Raw genomic sequence first — 15,328 nt, forward strand, 5'->3', positions numbered from 1 at the left:
AAACAAGGATACAGTTCTACTGAAACTGATTTTTCTAGTTACATCCAGTCTTTATTTCAATTTATTGATTTAAAGTTCATGTCATTAAAAACAGGCAGATAATTTGATGTTGTTTCAGCTTTTGAATTGTTTTCAATTGGTTTGTTGTCCTGAAGTTCATTTTTCAGCTTGCATGTGAAAGAAATTATAAGTTTCTAATTCAAATATGTTTACGGGTGAGAAAGAAATACATGTGCTCAGCAGGAGTGCCAAAAGAAAAAAAAACAAAAAGCCTTTATTCCACAAAATGTTTCTTGTCTAATGAGTGACATACTAAAACAAGCACCTTTGAACTTTCTCCCTCACACAGTAACTCATGCTTAGGGAAATCGCTCCAGAAATGACAGCAAAACAGTACTCTCTTCTTGAGCATGGTTTAACATCCCTACACTCTGACTTCTACTTTCTCTTATGTTAAGCAATGTGATTGCATTAGATTCTTGTAACCCTCCCTCAACCTGCCAGCTTATTGCCTCTGCCTATAAAACAGATAAATTTCTGCAGTCTGTGTGCCACCTACCATAATAAGATCTTCATTCAAAGAGTGAGAACAAATTAAACTTTAGAAACATGAGTGTTAAAACATGGGAAATCAAACTATAAACACAAAGTATGGAAGTGTAATATGTTCTTACCTATGCAGCTGTAAATACTCTCTGGGCCTGTTTAAAAGGTGAAGGAATCTGTCAACAATCTTGTTTTTACCAACGCCCTGCAGTAAATAAACATAATATTAAGACATAATATAGATGTATATATTTTAAAACTATAAACAAAGAAAAGACAGCTTTCCAAAACTATTAAAATACTCTCCATATCCCTTTGATCCACATCAAAGAATTCTGAATACAATTTAATGATATATATTTCATTTTACATAGGTATATATTTGCAAAATACTTATCTGTCTTACTAGGAACAACCAGAAATAGGACTGTGCCTCTAGAGTTATGCCACACATACCTGTGCATCCCTTTAAATAATCACAATTTTTTTCCAGCCCTTTTTATTTCACAAAGGTATTGCGAGGCTGTGAATGCTAGGAAGTTGGCTTGCAGCAAATATGAAAAGACAATTCTCTGTGGTCATACGAAACATCCTGTAATTGTCACCTGGAATTAGAGCATTGCCTTGGTAATACCTGCTACCCTCATCCCACTGGAGATAGCAAAAAAGGCCCAAGCAGAATCAGAATGGGGTTGGAGATCAAACGAATCTATAACTTTCTATTGCAGGATGTCTGCAACAGCAAGCAGCGCAGAACAATGACAGTGGATTTATGGAGTGAATCAGGTGTTGCTAACACCCTGGTGTGTCCTGTACATGCGGTTCAGGAGCTGGCACTTCATCACAGGCCTAGACCGGCGTCATGAAAGGAATTAGCAGAGAAATCAATTAGGTGTGCTGCTGGAGAATGTCCTCCAGTTTAGTCTCATCCTAAGAGAATCCAGGTCATACATCCCTTGACACATATCAAATTGCAGTAAGGAGATTCCCTTCAAAACTACATTCCTGATCAGGTCTAAAATGCAATATAGGTGCAGACTAAGATGACAGTTCAGGCGTTGAAATTCTTATCCTTCCTGCAATTACATGGCTGCAGGCTTGGGAGCTCGGAATGACAGTGACATTGCCAAGAGTTGCAAAGGAAAAAGAAAAAGAATTAGTAGAAAGAGAAGTTCAGTTGTAACCCAGCTACAAGCTGTTTGACAAGACACTCGCCCTCTGCAGGGATACTCACTCTGACTGCATGAATGCATCTAGTAGTCCACATCACCATAAAGCAGATAAATATAACCCACAGAAAGATTAAAGAGATTAATTAGACCAACTTGAGACTCACCAATCTGTTTCACTTGGCGCTGAAACAGAACACGAGTATACAGAGCTGCAAGTTACAACATTTATGACTGTAAGTTCTAGCTGAAAGATGGTAACTGCCAGCTGCAGAACTGCAAACTGTTTCAGCTTCTCAAAATGGGACCACAGTTTCTCATCTGACTACACATCAGAATCGTACACATATGTGTAATAGTTGAAATCATGGAAGGAGAGTTCTCACCACAAGAGCAGAGGAAAAAATACCACAGAGCTGACAAAAATAAAACTACCTATATTCTACTGCAGACTTGACTCCAACACAGGAAAACCAACTCAAGTTCATGCTCTGCCACACGTCTCCTCATGAACCTTCTTCCATCTGATTCTTCGGAAGAATCTACAGGTTTACACACAGGTGTAGTAAGAAGCTGCAACATACTAATTGTCTATCATCAGTCATTTCTGAAAACTGTCATTGAAAACACAGTTCTCCACTGCTTTGAAACAAGGAATGAAATTGTGCTAACAGATTCTTCCAGGAACTCAAAGAACATACCCATTTTGGGGGAAATACGCAACTTCAGGAATTGCATCAGAAACATCAAAAGTAAACAGAAACCGTAAGAATCCTCTAGTAGTTTTATTCCCTTACATTTCCTACTGACTTGCAGTCAGATACTTGAAATCATAAATGGGTGAATAAACAGGAATACTCCTAATGGGAAGCACGAAACACCCATGCTGAAAGCAGCTTCCTTTATTTTTCCTAAGACAGCTGAGGATGACTGGGCAGATGTCAGCACACAGTTTTCTGTACCAAGCCCAAGGGGACTGCGTATCCTTTTCTCTGCCAAGTGGGACTCCAGCCAGCCGTGGCAAGTACAAAGATGAAGAAATGATCAACATATTGAATCAATGTAAAACATACTTAATATCAAACAAAATGGTTACTGTAATGAAAAAAAAAATTGGCTTTCATGTACATAACAGAAAGCATGTGTGGTTTTGTATGTTTGTGATAGTTTATGCCTGAAAAGAATAATTTCCCAACTACAAAATAACACCACTGGATTTTTTTTCTCCCTCTCCTGTTCCAGTAGGAAGAAGACCAAATTGGTGGGTTTGTGTATTTCTATCCATGCTCTTATCACCAAAGGTATCAAGAGGAGCGCCCCTCACTTGTGAGAGAATGCTCAGAGGACACAAGCATGGTGGAGTACCATTGTGGAGGAAGGGAAAGAGCACGGTTACCAAAGTAACACAGGGAAGTCAATGGGAGCTGTGCCACAACCACATCTCACCCTTTCTTTGTTTGTGTTTGTGCACCTTGCCAGACTGCCTGCACACCTCCTTTTATTTCATTTTCAGTATACCTCAATTTCAGAATGTGATATGTTTTTTAAAAGGTGCATGCAGTAACCAAAAGCCAAGAGGCATTCCCACCAGACTTTAGCTATTATAAACATGTTAGCATTGCCCAGCTTCTAGATTGAACTGCTTCAGTGAGTACATTATGTGCCTTCATAGAGGCTGCGGTGCACCACATAAAATCCTCAGCTGGCAACAGTAGCTGGAGCAAAGTTCAAGTCAAAGCTCTTTAATTCCATCCCTTCACATTCCTACTTCATGACAACCTACCACTTCTCTTTGTCTCAGTTAGTCCATTGAGAAAGCACAATATAATAGAAAGGAAGGAAGAGAGCAAAGCTATTCAGAAGGCTCTTTAGCACCATTAAAAAGCTCCAAAAAAGAGTTTGGATGAGTTCCTTCCTTAAGTACTTTTAACTAATGTAAGGCTAAGAAAAATAGGTTTATTCCAAATTCACCTGACATTCTTGAGATAAAAAATATTCCTGGTAGTCTTCTTCAGGTGAACAAGAAATGTGGAAAATGCTAACCTATTTTGGAAAAAAACCCTCTGAAATGAGTTACTGGCACCTCAGAAACAAGAAACGACAAAAAAAAAAGCAACAAAGTCACCCTCCTTTCCCCTGAGTCTATACCTGGTGCCAGGAATCAAGCTGGATCTTCTAGACACCCACATAGCTAGCAGTCAACTGCTTAAGCAGAAAGAATCAGAACTACCTTTCATATGAACATACTAAAAGAATTAGTTGAACTTGGACTGGATTCAGAGCGTAATAATGTAATTTGCAATTATTGCAGCCTAAGGTAACATTCAGAGGACAAACCAGTTTGCCACTAACACTTGCTGTATGTTATTTATACACGCACTATCGCAGCTACTTAATTTAACAGAAATATAAACATATGCTAATTAGAGAGAAAAGAACATCTGTGTTGGTGTTTCAGCTGAACTGAATAAAAATATTTCAGAAAGCAAATATTAGACAATTTTTATTCCGTCAGACATATGGGACAACTGAAATAGAAAAATGGGAAGTAAATATCTGCACTAATGAATAACAAAAAGGAAATTATGCAATTAGAAGGCAAAATAATCCCGTAGTTAAAATTTCTCCTAACTGACATTGTAAACACTTGTTACCAAGGATAAAATTACTTAATCTTCTAGGAGTAACTGCAGTTTTAAATATAAACAAGGTTGTTACAGGTCCCAGGAGGCATTTTGCAATTCAGGATGGAGCTATTACAGTAGTGGGACAAATTTCTCCCCTGTGCAGCCCAACTAAAGTCAATAAAGTTATAGTCCAAAAGAACTGGACCCAAGTTTTTTAAATTAATATTTTGCCTCTTAGAAAAAAACACTATTGGGAAAAATTATCTAAACCATGCTGCCTCATTTATATTTTGTCTTAAATGATTCACAGGTCACACTGAAGCAGTTAAAGAGGTTGCCATGTTGTGCTCTTCAGCTGAGACACTGCAATCACACCTTTCCCATTTCAGCACACAAGCCATACTGTAGAGCAGAGCACCTGTTTCATTACAAAAGAACGAAATAAAAACTGAAATCGGTGAAAAAAAGCAGTTTATCACTTTTTCACTTTAGGAAATTTTATTTTATAATTAATTTTAAAATAGTATTGTTAGGGAATGAAAGGCAATCTTGACTTTTCACGTGTCAGTATACAGAACCCTCATTCCAGAGCTCTCAGTTTGTGACTTCATAGAAAGAGTTACATTGATAGTGTCATTATCACAGAAAAGTAAGACTGAACAACGAAAATGAAGAAAACAAAAACACTTTTGCTAACGCATAGCTCCTCACACTGGGTCTGGCACTGAACCACCTTCCATGCTCACAGCTTGCCTGTTCCTGCCAACAAACACATTTGCAAGAATGCATGCATTTTGACTGAGGCTGCTATTTTTACAACAAAGGAGGACATATTTCTGATTTTTACAAAAACAAACCAAAAAAATGTACCGTTATTACCAGAGCAACAAGCAGCACCTATACACTCCAGGTGTTATTAAGTGCATCGCTCCCTGCTTGAAAAGAATGTGAATAATGCAGGGTAATACTTGCAGACAGTGTGCTACCAGCAGATACTAGACATTGCTACCACAGCACCGCTGCAGTAGACCCTATCATTGCTACCTCGCTTGGATGTTAGTTAACAAAGGAAAGAAAGTAGCTGCACAAAGTCAGTGGTGATCTAAGTCTTGCCCCAGTTGCAATCTATATATTTACTGGTCACAGCAGTGAATGCTCTGTGGTTCAGGATCTCACTACTTTATTTTGAGTTTAGCATCTTGGGCTTGCAAAAATTACAGTGATGGCAATATAATAAAATTTCACCATAAAACCAAATAAACTTAATTCCCTAATAGACGTAATGAATTGAACACTTTGGATACATCTCTGACTAAAGGTCTAGACAAGCTCGTAGAGTTTAGGCCTTTTTCTGAATTTAAGAACAACCTTCACCAGAGACCTGTCAAGCTACATACAACCTTCGCATTTCCAGCAAGGTAAGAAAATTGTGGTTTAATGGAGAGGAGTATATAAAAATTTACAACAGAAAGAATCTGTGGGAAGAAACATCTGAAAGAAAAATCAATTCATCGTTGTTTTGGTTTGGTTTGGTTTTTTTTAATTCTGGTTCCTCAGTACAACCTGCAAAAGCAGAAAGCGATAACATAAACAGAGACATATTTAAACAGTACATCTATTCTCATATAGAATCACAGAATTATAGAATGGTTTGGGTTGGAAGGGACCTTTAAAGGTCATCTAGTTTCAACCCCCCTGCCATGCAGCAGGGACATCTCCAACCAGATCAGGTCACTCAAAGCCTGGTCCAACCTTGAACGCTTCTAGGGATGGGGCATCTAACCACCTTCTCTGGGCAACCTGTTCAGTGTTCCACCACCCTCACTGTAAAAAAAATTCTCCCCTATGTCTAATCTAAACTTACCCTCTTCCAGTTTAAAGTCATTGCCCCTTGGCCTATCACATCAGGCCCTTGTTAAAAGTCCTTCTTCAGTTTTCTTGTAGGCCCCGTTAGGTACTGGAAGACTGCTATAAGGTCTCCCCAGAGCCTTCTCCTCTCCAGGCTGACCAGCCCCAACTCTCTCCAGGCTCCAGTCATCTAGTCATTTTCGTGGCCCTCCCCTGGACCCACTCCAACACGGTCCACATCCTTCCTATGTGGAGGCTCCATAGTTGGATGCAGTACTCCAGGTGAGGTCTCACAGGAGTGGAGTAGAGGGGGAGAATCACCTCCCTTGACCTGCTGGCCACGCTTCTTTTGATGCAGCCCAGGATGTGGTTGGCCTTCTGGGCCGCAAGAGCACATTGCCGGCTCATGTTGAGCTTCTCGTCCACCAGCACTCCCAAGTCCTTCTCCTCAGGGCTGCTCGTAAACCATTCTCCACCCAGCCTGTATTTAGGCTTGGGATTGGCCCGACCCATGTGCAGGACCTTGCATTTGGCCTGTATGTGTATATACTGTTATGACTGTAGCAAGTAAAACAGAAATATTTTCCAAGTTTTCCGCAACTGTCACACAGAATTCCTTAGGCAAAAAATATCACAGTATTTGGCCCAATTTAGCTGATTTGCAGCACAGTTTCTTCATGCTCATAATAATAACAAATAGATCCATTCAAGCACGTCCTTTAAATATATCTTTAAGAGAGACTCAATCAATTGTCCTACTAAATTCTTCAATAAGAAAATAAATTTGAGTGGAAGCCCAAGAGTTCATTTAAGCTGATCTCTCAATTAAGGAAAAGCAGTAGAAAGGATGACATTACATTCTTCTGTCAGAAAAATAAATTACCAAGTGCGTCAAAAGGCCATTACATTAATGTATTTGTAACAGTCTACTTACTGTGGGCTCACATCAACATTTTTACTAAATGCTGGCAGAGATTTTGTCATGATCTTTTTTTCAAACTATTTACAACAACATTAAGCATCTTTACAGAATTCTTACTCTACTTTTTTTTTTTTCCTTATTTTCCCTTATCTATACATTGTCTAATTAGACCGCTAGCTATTCAGCAACAGGCTTGTTTTAGCACCTTGCCAAGTGCTTTCCTTGTACATGGGGAAGTAGAGGGGGAGTAATTTTTACAACTCAAATTTCCACATCATCAAATAAAGAACAACAACATTTACATGCTTTCTGTATTCGGCAGTAATTTAATCAGAAACTGAATGGCATTTCTGATTATTCTTAGTTGATTATCAACCTTGCGTTTGTCGTTCAAAAGACAACATAAGCAACAGGAAAGCCAGAACAAGATGCGGAACTTCAGAACTTCAGCCTCCATTAAGCCTTAATAATAACTGTTGAAGAAACATATTATTTGTTGTCTTTTCTTAAGTAGCTCTCCCTTATTAAGTAATTTAGCATAAAAGCAGGATGGATATTGGTAACACAAGTAGTTAATTTTCAAGGGTAGTTCAGTCAGTACCAAGGACTTAGAAACAGTCATAAAGGTTGCCAGTGAAGAAAACCACAAGACAAAAGAGAAATGGAGAATTCTGGAAAAACAAGCAAAAGACAACAAATAGAGAATGGTCCTGATGAACACAAGGTTGTCCCAACATACACTACATTTCCTCTGTCCACTCTTCAGGAAGATTAACAAAGAGAATGTTCCTCATAATTTTGGTAACATTTATATCATATGGACAGTGATGTCCACACAACCAATTTTCATTGCTATGCTCTACACTTTGAAAATGGTATAAAGCCTGTAACAGATGACCTAAGTGTAAGGCCAAGCACTGTGTGTCAAAGCTGACAGGGCTGAAATTTGAATAAAAATAAAACATATATATTATTTAAAAGACACATTATGAAACGGATAAGGGTTAGTGAAGCACTAATGAAGACATGGCCAGGGATCACATGTCGTTCTCAAGGCACAGCAGAACTCCTGGACCTGGTACGGGCTGCGTCTGTCTTGCTACACAGAATTGCAGTTGTGCTGGTTTAGATAGCTCATGATAGATCCTGGTAGAAGTGCATTTTAAAGATATTTATATACTACATTCATATTTATAATATTTATAGTTCTGCCATATTCATACAGTGAATAAAAATACAGTAACTTTTAAAGCCAAAATGAACACCACTTGTTATTAAACACTTCCTGTATGGTAACTATGCCCCCAAACCAGAAATGTTCAGAATTCATTGCTATGACAGAATGTCTTTAATTTATGAGATCAGCTATCTGAGCAGCTTATACTGTAAATTATGGCAACAGGATAATGCCAAATAAAATACTTCAACTTTGTGTAACACGTTGTTAGGTGTTTTAGAATGTCAGGGCTATAAAACAATTCAGAAGTGACAAGGCTGTGAGCCTTCTCTCTCCAGAAAGCCACAAATTCCTTAAGCTATGAATATTTCGTTTTGTATCTTCAAAGCCAGCTGACGTTTGCCAAGACTCCACCTATGACCAACAGAAGTGAAAGCATCCAATAGCTCTCTTTACACAATTTCCAAATGCAACAATTTGGGAAATGTTGTATGTAAAATTGAAAATTGCGAGAAAAGATAAAAGTGTTTCAGTGACTGCTATTTTTCAAGTTTTCCCACATAAACAAATTCTATTTATTAGCATAGTTTCTCTCCTATTTGCCAAATACAGGAAATTTAAGGAGACAGTAAAAGGTACCAAGTAGTGGCCAACCCACAAACTGCACAATGTCCATCAGGAAAACTTTCACAAAAACACAGCCTAAACATTTTCCTTAGTAGTAAGAATAAATACTCCAGTCTGTCTCACAAAACTTGGGAGCAGCTGTCAGAGCTATATGTAATGACGAAATAAACAGTCACTGCAAAGTTGGAACAAGTAATCTTTTGCTGTTGTTGTTTGCCTGTTGCTTTGGGAGTAATAAACAGCCGCTTACTCTCAGCCAAGGAAAAGCTGCTTTATAGCCGCTTTGAGAAACTATAGATGGCCACAGTCTCACTCACAGTCTGACTACAGGCTCATTCAGGAAACAATATCAGAAGCCGTATTTAAAGTACCAGCATTTCCTTTAATTGCAAGCTATTTCATAGCTGAGAATTCATATCTATCCACTGCCTTTCCCAACGACTCAGAGAAACCTGCTTGCTTATATATGAAATGGAAGCACATCCCAGTTAGCATCCAAAATAAATCAACTGTCAATGTAAACAAACATTTAGACAAAGATTTAACATAATGCATCTACGCTGTGAAATCCGTGGCCATATAAGCTCCAGGGACTACACACGAATGGAGTAATAAAGTAGCTTACTTCAGAAGTTGAACACTTCTAAAGATATTTGTTGGTATCTCACACTTGTCTTCAAATTCTCTTCAGTTTCATTAAGAAAGCCAGTCCCTAACATCCACCAAGGTAATTTAATTCTAATTTACTAAATCTCCAACACTAGCTGTCAAAGTTTGTATCTTGAAAATAATCTTGGTAGAAAGACTTTCACCAAGTTGCTCTTAACTATACAGAATACACAAAACAGACTACATTTACAGACTTTGAAATAAAGACAGAAGTCTTAAGCTAACAGTAATTTTGTGTGTGTACACATGTTATGAAAGAGGAAAACCACATTCAGTCAACCAAGCAAAACTAAATCCAGTCTCTAAAAGAAAGACTACAGGTCAAGCCTTGTGTATCGAATGACAGTTGAATGGAGATACTCATATAGTCATCATTTTGATGGACCAAATTATGTTCTAAGGTATATGCCAACTCATTTAGATATCTAGGAAATTACACAAGCTTTAAAGGAATGTTAGTCATATATTTTGAAACACCCAAGTTCAGAGTATTTGAACTGCCAGTTATTTACACTGAATTTCCATGATTTGCTCATTCAGCAACAAGAAGTACAACAGAAAGGAACTTAAAACAGCACTTTGTATCTCCACACAAAAACATTATCAAATTTCTTCCAAATGTGAAACACAGGTACACGCTGATATATGTATCAAGCAATTGTAACCCATACCTTCTTATTACAGACTGAACCGCTAAAGGAACTGAACAGCAAAAAATCCTATTTGTTAACCACTTGCTTTACAAAAAGAGGAAGAAAACTCTAATTATCGTCAATGAGAAGGTATACGCACATATGGCATGAAAGCATATTGATGTAATATGGTTGCTTTTGAAGTACTTCAACAGGATTCACCACGTGCTGCAGAAATTTACAGTAATATATGTAAGGAATTAGCCAAGCAATTTCTAACTGGCTAGCAATCATCCCTGAAAAATCAAGGATGACTGGTGTGCTCCTAAAGACTGCAGAATGGCAGATACAGTGCACAAACTTAAAAACAGTATTTTTTTTTTTTTTTTTTTAAGGCCACTTGGCCTTTTCTTAGTCACACATAAAAACAGTGGAGCAAAATGGTAAAGAGTAAACCTGGAAGAATTCAGAAGTATGTTAGTAAATAAAAATCAAAATCTGCAAATATTACTGATTTTTCAAAGAGAAATCACAGCCAGTCAATCACTTTTCCAACTTAATGGTACAGTGGAGCTGACGTCTAGAATCAGAGCAGTATGTTCTAATACTTCAACCCAGTTAAATCTTTTAACACTGCTTTCAATTAGAATTTCGTAAGCTTGGAGAAAATGTGGCACACATTAAATTATTAAAGTTGAGTATACCACTGCTGGGAAAAAAATACCCTAAAAAAAATACCCTAAAAAAAATACCCTAAAAATCGTACTCGCATAGTCTTCAAAATATTTTTGCCAAGTTGGTAGAACACACGAAGCATGTGTCAGGGCCCTGAGGGTACCACATGGCTCCGCAAGCTCTTTCCCCCTATCTAGGGTTTTACTTGCCTGTGTTGAAGGTCAGCTTTGACATGGTGTTGCTGCCTTTCTGGGGTCCTCTTTGCCCCCCATGGCTTGGGAGCTGCATTTATACTCAGGCCCTTTCTCTGTTCCTTCTCAACCTACATTGCAGTGATGCTGTGCCTGGCCCTGTACCTTGCTGATCCCAGTCTGGACCTGCTGACTTGACTTCCTAGCTTGACGTCAGACCTGCCTTATCACCATGGACCTTTCTGGCAGCCAAGGAGCACTTGGTTGACAATGGCTGCTGTCCCCAGACCTGCTCTTCTTGCTTGGACATTGTAGCACTGCGTACCCTGTCATTAAGGACTCTAGCCCTGCCTCCGCTCCCCTGTGGAGTAGCCCACACTTTCTATTCCCTGACAGCAGGTCCTGCAGGCCATCTGTACGATATAACATCTTCAATATCAACTCAGAAGCTGGCCTAGAGAGCACTGTTCATAAAATATAATAAATAGACCTTACTTCATTTACGAAATAGATTCATTTCTGTTTATGAATAGATGAAACCTTTTGGGAAAAGCTGGCATCATCTAGAAAAAAAAGTCTACAGAGGTCTCAAGTACACTATCTTTGTAAATTCAGGCTGTTAACAAGGACTGTAAATAGATGAGACTGTATATAACTGTACACTGTAATTTTAATATATGCATATTAAGAACAATTAGCATTTCATATTCCTTGCCACGGAGGTTAGATCATTAGTGTTTTGTGTTAAGACTTTTTCCAAAGGCTATTGCAAAACATGAAGAGAAACACCTGCTAGAAAACTACCGTATCCTTGCTAAGGGAAAGCTAAACTAAAGGGAGATTACTTTATGAGGGAAAATCCAATCCGGTAGCTTGGGAAGTATCACTTTCCTGAACATTTCATACATACAGATATAATAACAGAAGCTCTCTCTTTTTTTTTTTTTTTTTTTCAGAGCTAACTGGCAAAGTGTATAATTCTCTTCAAGTCACCTAACAGTTTCAGTAATAGTTTAAGACAGTTCTGAAAAACAAAGACTGTCAAACATACCCAACTGGAGAACATCTGCCCATACCTCATCTTGGGGAGCCTATAAACTGTTATAAGGTGTCACAAAACAGTGAAGACCAACTAAAAGAACACAACAGTCCCCATGATCTCGCCAACGAAGTCTCCATAAACAAAGATACTAGCCAAAGAACAAAGCAAATCCATACTTCTTTTAGAGAAAACTAGTATTTTGTTATCAATAAATAAAATTTAGGTAACACTTACATGTACACTTTTTATGTGCCATTGGAGATTTTAAAGGAGAGGTTTCATACACAGCCATGAAGGACAACCAAAACTATTAACTGAAGATTTTAACAGTAATGTTGTTATGTATAACCATTAATGTTTTGACTTTTTACTCTGACAGGAAGGTAAAAAAACATTTAAGGCATTTACATGTTCTACAGATATGAGCGCATAAAACCCATGGATACCAGTAGATAATGAATAAAAAAATGGGTCAAATACCTCAGTAGTACAAATTAATGCAATTTCGATGAGGCAAAACAGAGATTTAATTTCATTATTAAAAAATTAATTTGTTTCATACATTTTAAGAGATGTTTAACTCACCTGATTGCCAACTAAAAGAAGATGTTCTCCCAGCAGAAAGTCCTTTAGCATATCTTCCATTACCATCATGTGCTAGAGAAACGAAACCACAATTTTCACCCCAGTTTTTATACTCTAAGTTTATGCATTCACTAATGATACTAGTACAACAAGAACTTTACTTGCAGGATTTGGGGCCAAAAATAGCTCTAAGTATAAAGTTCAAAAATTATTTCATAGCAAGAGTCTCTCAGCCAATAATAGCAGAGGCAATCTATCCAGTGACTAAAACAATGAAACAAAAATACTAAGCCTCCTTATGTATTTCCGCTGCTCCAACTGATTGTGGGTGTCTGATTTCCCTAAATACATTTAATTCTCTGTAATCACTCCTAACGCATTTCCTTTTAGCCTAGTTGAATACTTGTCACCTAGAGTGTAAGAACTTTCATTAATATGTGTATGACAACTTTCCAGCCATTGTACTGGGAGGAAGCAAAATGTATCCTGGTAGAACTTTCCAGAAACCAAACAGGGGGAATAAAAGGCAGTTGACATTAATATGTAAATCATACACATTTATTTTATTAAAGGTTAAACATCAGGTATAGCTTAATGATAAATACACTTTCCTATTCTAATTAAACTTATTTAAAGGAAAATAAGGAGAGGAAAATGCACGCTCTAGTCTAAAAGTGTTCATTATGCTTCTTACAACTTCTAAATTAGAGCGCCTAACTGAAGACAAAGTACTTCAGGTGTATTTTATATTCAATATCACAAAAGGTAACAACAGACTGTACATCATTGAACCTTATCTTCCTTCTCACAAATAATTTGTTTAAAAGGATTGAAGGATAATGTGGCAATGCAGATTACTTGACTCGCAATAGTCATGTATATTTCTCCACTGTATCTAGTAAAAATAGGTCATCTGTAAGTAGGTCAGACAATCTACTTAAAGAAATGAATCCTTGTCTTTAGATAAACATATATATTTTTTTCACATTATCATCTCTAGTACTTGATTTAAAAACAAACAAACAAACAAACAAAAACCAAACAAAACAGTAGCTTGCCTATAATGTCTCAGCATAGAAACACTTGGTTTCTAACTGTGAAATACGTTTTAGGTTTCCAAATCTCTCCAGAACAGAGGCTGGCAGTGGGGGAAGAAACTCTTATAAACACAGCTTAATACCACAAAATCCCAACCAGGCATGTCAAAAGACTACTGAATATTCAATACATGACTTAAGGAGAGGACTTAAAGGCCAATGACTATATTTCTGGCATGTGTATACACTGGAAATTTATAACTGATGAGAATAACTTTGACAAGATATGGCATAAATTCTAGGAAGTCAGTTTTACCACACACACTGATTACATTTTTTATTTTATTTTACTGCTAAGGCACGAATACTTCCTTCTGATTAGTTCTTTTTTTAATCCTAAATTGCACAAATACATGTGCATTATACTCCACCAATAGAACAGCTTTCCCACAAAAGATACTGTTATCGATATTTCTTTTTTCTTTCTTTGTTTTCACCAGGACCTAAATTAGCATTGTATTAAGATGCATGAAGATATTTCAGATTAATTATTTACATGCAGGCACAGCAATATAATGTCAACTTTATCAATCCACATTCCTCAAAGCCTGCTCTGAAAGTGGCATTTGGAAATTTGGCATATCACCTAAAAATAACTTCCATCTCTGTGCCATTTGTTGTGGACCAACTGCAATGTTCCATAGCAATGCCAAATTCCACTGGAACATGAAATGTTTCAAGACCAAACATGCAGAAGCAAAAACTATGTATTTCACTAGGTTGTGCAGCACTGTAAAGGGCTGAGGATGTATTTTTTTTCTCTGTTTCTGTTTATTTCCATAGTTTCTAGATACCGAAGAGGAAGTATTGCACTAGACTCACAAATCAAATTTGTCCTCCAGCAGGTTTTGCTAAACAATCATTACAGCACTTGAATGACTGAACTACAAACTAGTGACACAGAAAATAAGAGTAGAATTCATTTAGAAATGGGAACAGCTATCCTGACTGGTATTTGGTTGTTGTTTCCTTCAGTATTCAGAGTACATAGCTACCAAGGACAGATAGAGAGCAGTTTGGTCTCTCCAGCTCTTCTAACAGATGTTGTCTAAATAAAACAGATGTATAATATCTGAACACATGTTGGATATAGTTTTCTGAAGCTATAAGCAAGAAGGTGGAAAAAATAATGCAAGTATAAGCCCTAGTAAGACTCAGGATTTTGTTTCCAATAGACCCAAATTAAGTATTTTATCAAAATGGCAACACAGAACAAAATCTCACATGAAATGTTAGTGGGGAAGATGAAGAAGTCTGTCATCTGTTCCCATTGCACAGCCTGTCATCACCTTCAGTAGGTGATACCCATGTAACATAGTCTTTCTGTGGAGAAATTGCAAGTGAAGGAGGAACAAAGAATAGGAAAGAAAAAGTAAGCAAACCTACACCAGGCCCCTAAAAGAAAAATATTTCACAATATCATGCTATCAGTGTTGCTTTTCAGTGGTAAAATCTTCTAAAGGTAACTCAGAGGGTAATTCTCTTGCTAAGGATACCCTTGTCTGACAGTTTCAAGGCTAC

At 37.4% G+C, this 15,328-nt stretch overlaps 1 protein-coding gene across 1 annotated transcript in view; it reads right to left on the reverse strand.

Moving 5' to 3' along the window:
* Positions 1 to 15,328, reverse strand: part of VWA8 (von Willebrand factor A domain containing 8) — a 193,396-nt gene that overhangs the window by 101,365 nt on the left and 76,703 nt on the right. Inside the window, exons 20-21 of the mRNA XM_086771807.1 lie at positions 12,711 to 12,782; positions 675 to 751 (exon numbers count right to left, since the gene is read on the reverse strand). Coding sequence (XP_086627933.1) covers positions 675 to 751; positions 12,711 to 12,782 — 149 coding nt within the window. The remainder of the gene's footprint in view (positions 1 to 674; positions 752 to 12,710; positions 12,783 to 15,328) is intronic.

This window comes from Chlamydotis macqueenii, chromosome 1, assembly GCF_036417535.1.
Source record: "Chlamydotis macqueenii isolate bChlMac1 chromosome 1, bChlMac1.mat, whole genome shotgun sequence".
In the NCBI taxonomy this organism is placed as follows: Eukaryota; Metazoa; Chordata; class Aves; order Otidiformes; family Otididae; genus Chlamydotis; species Chlamydotis macqueenii.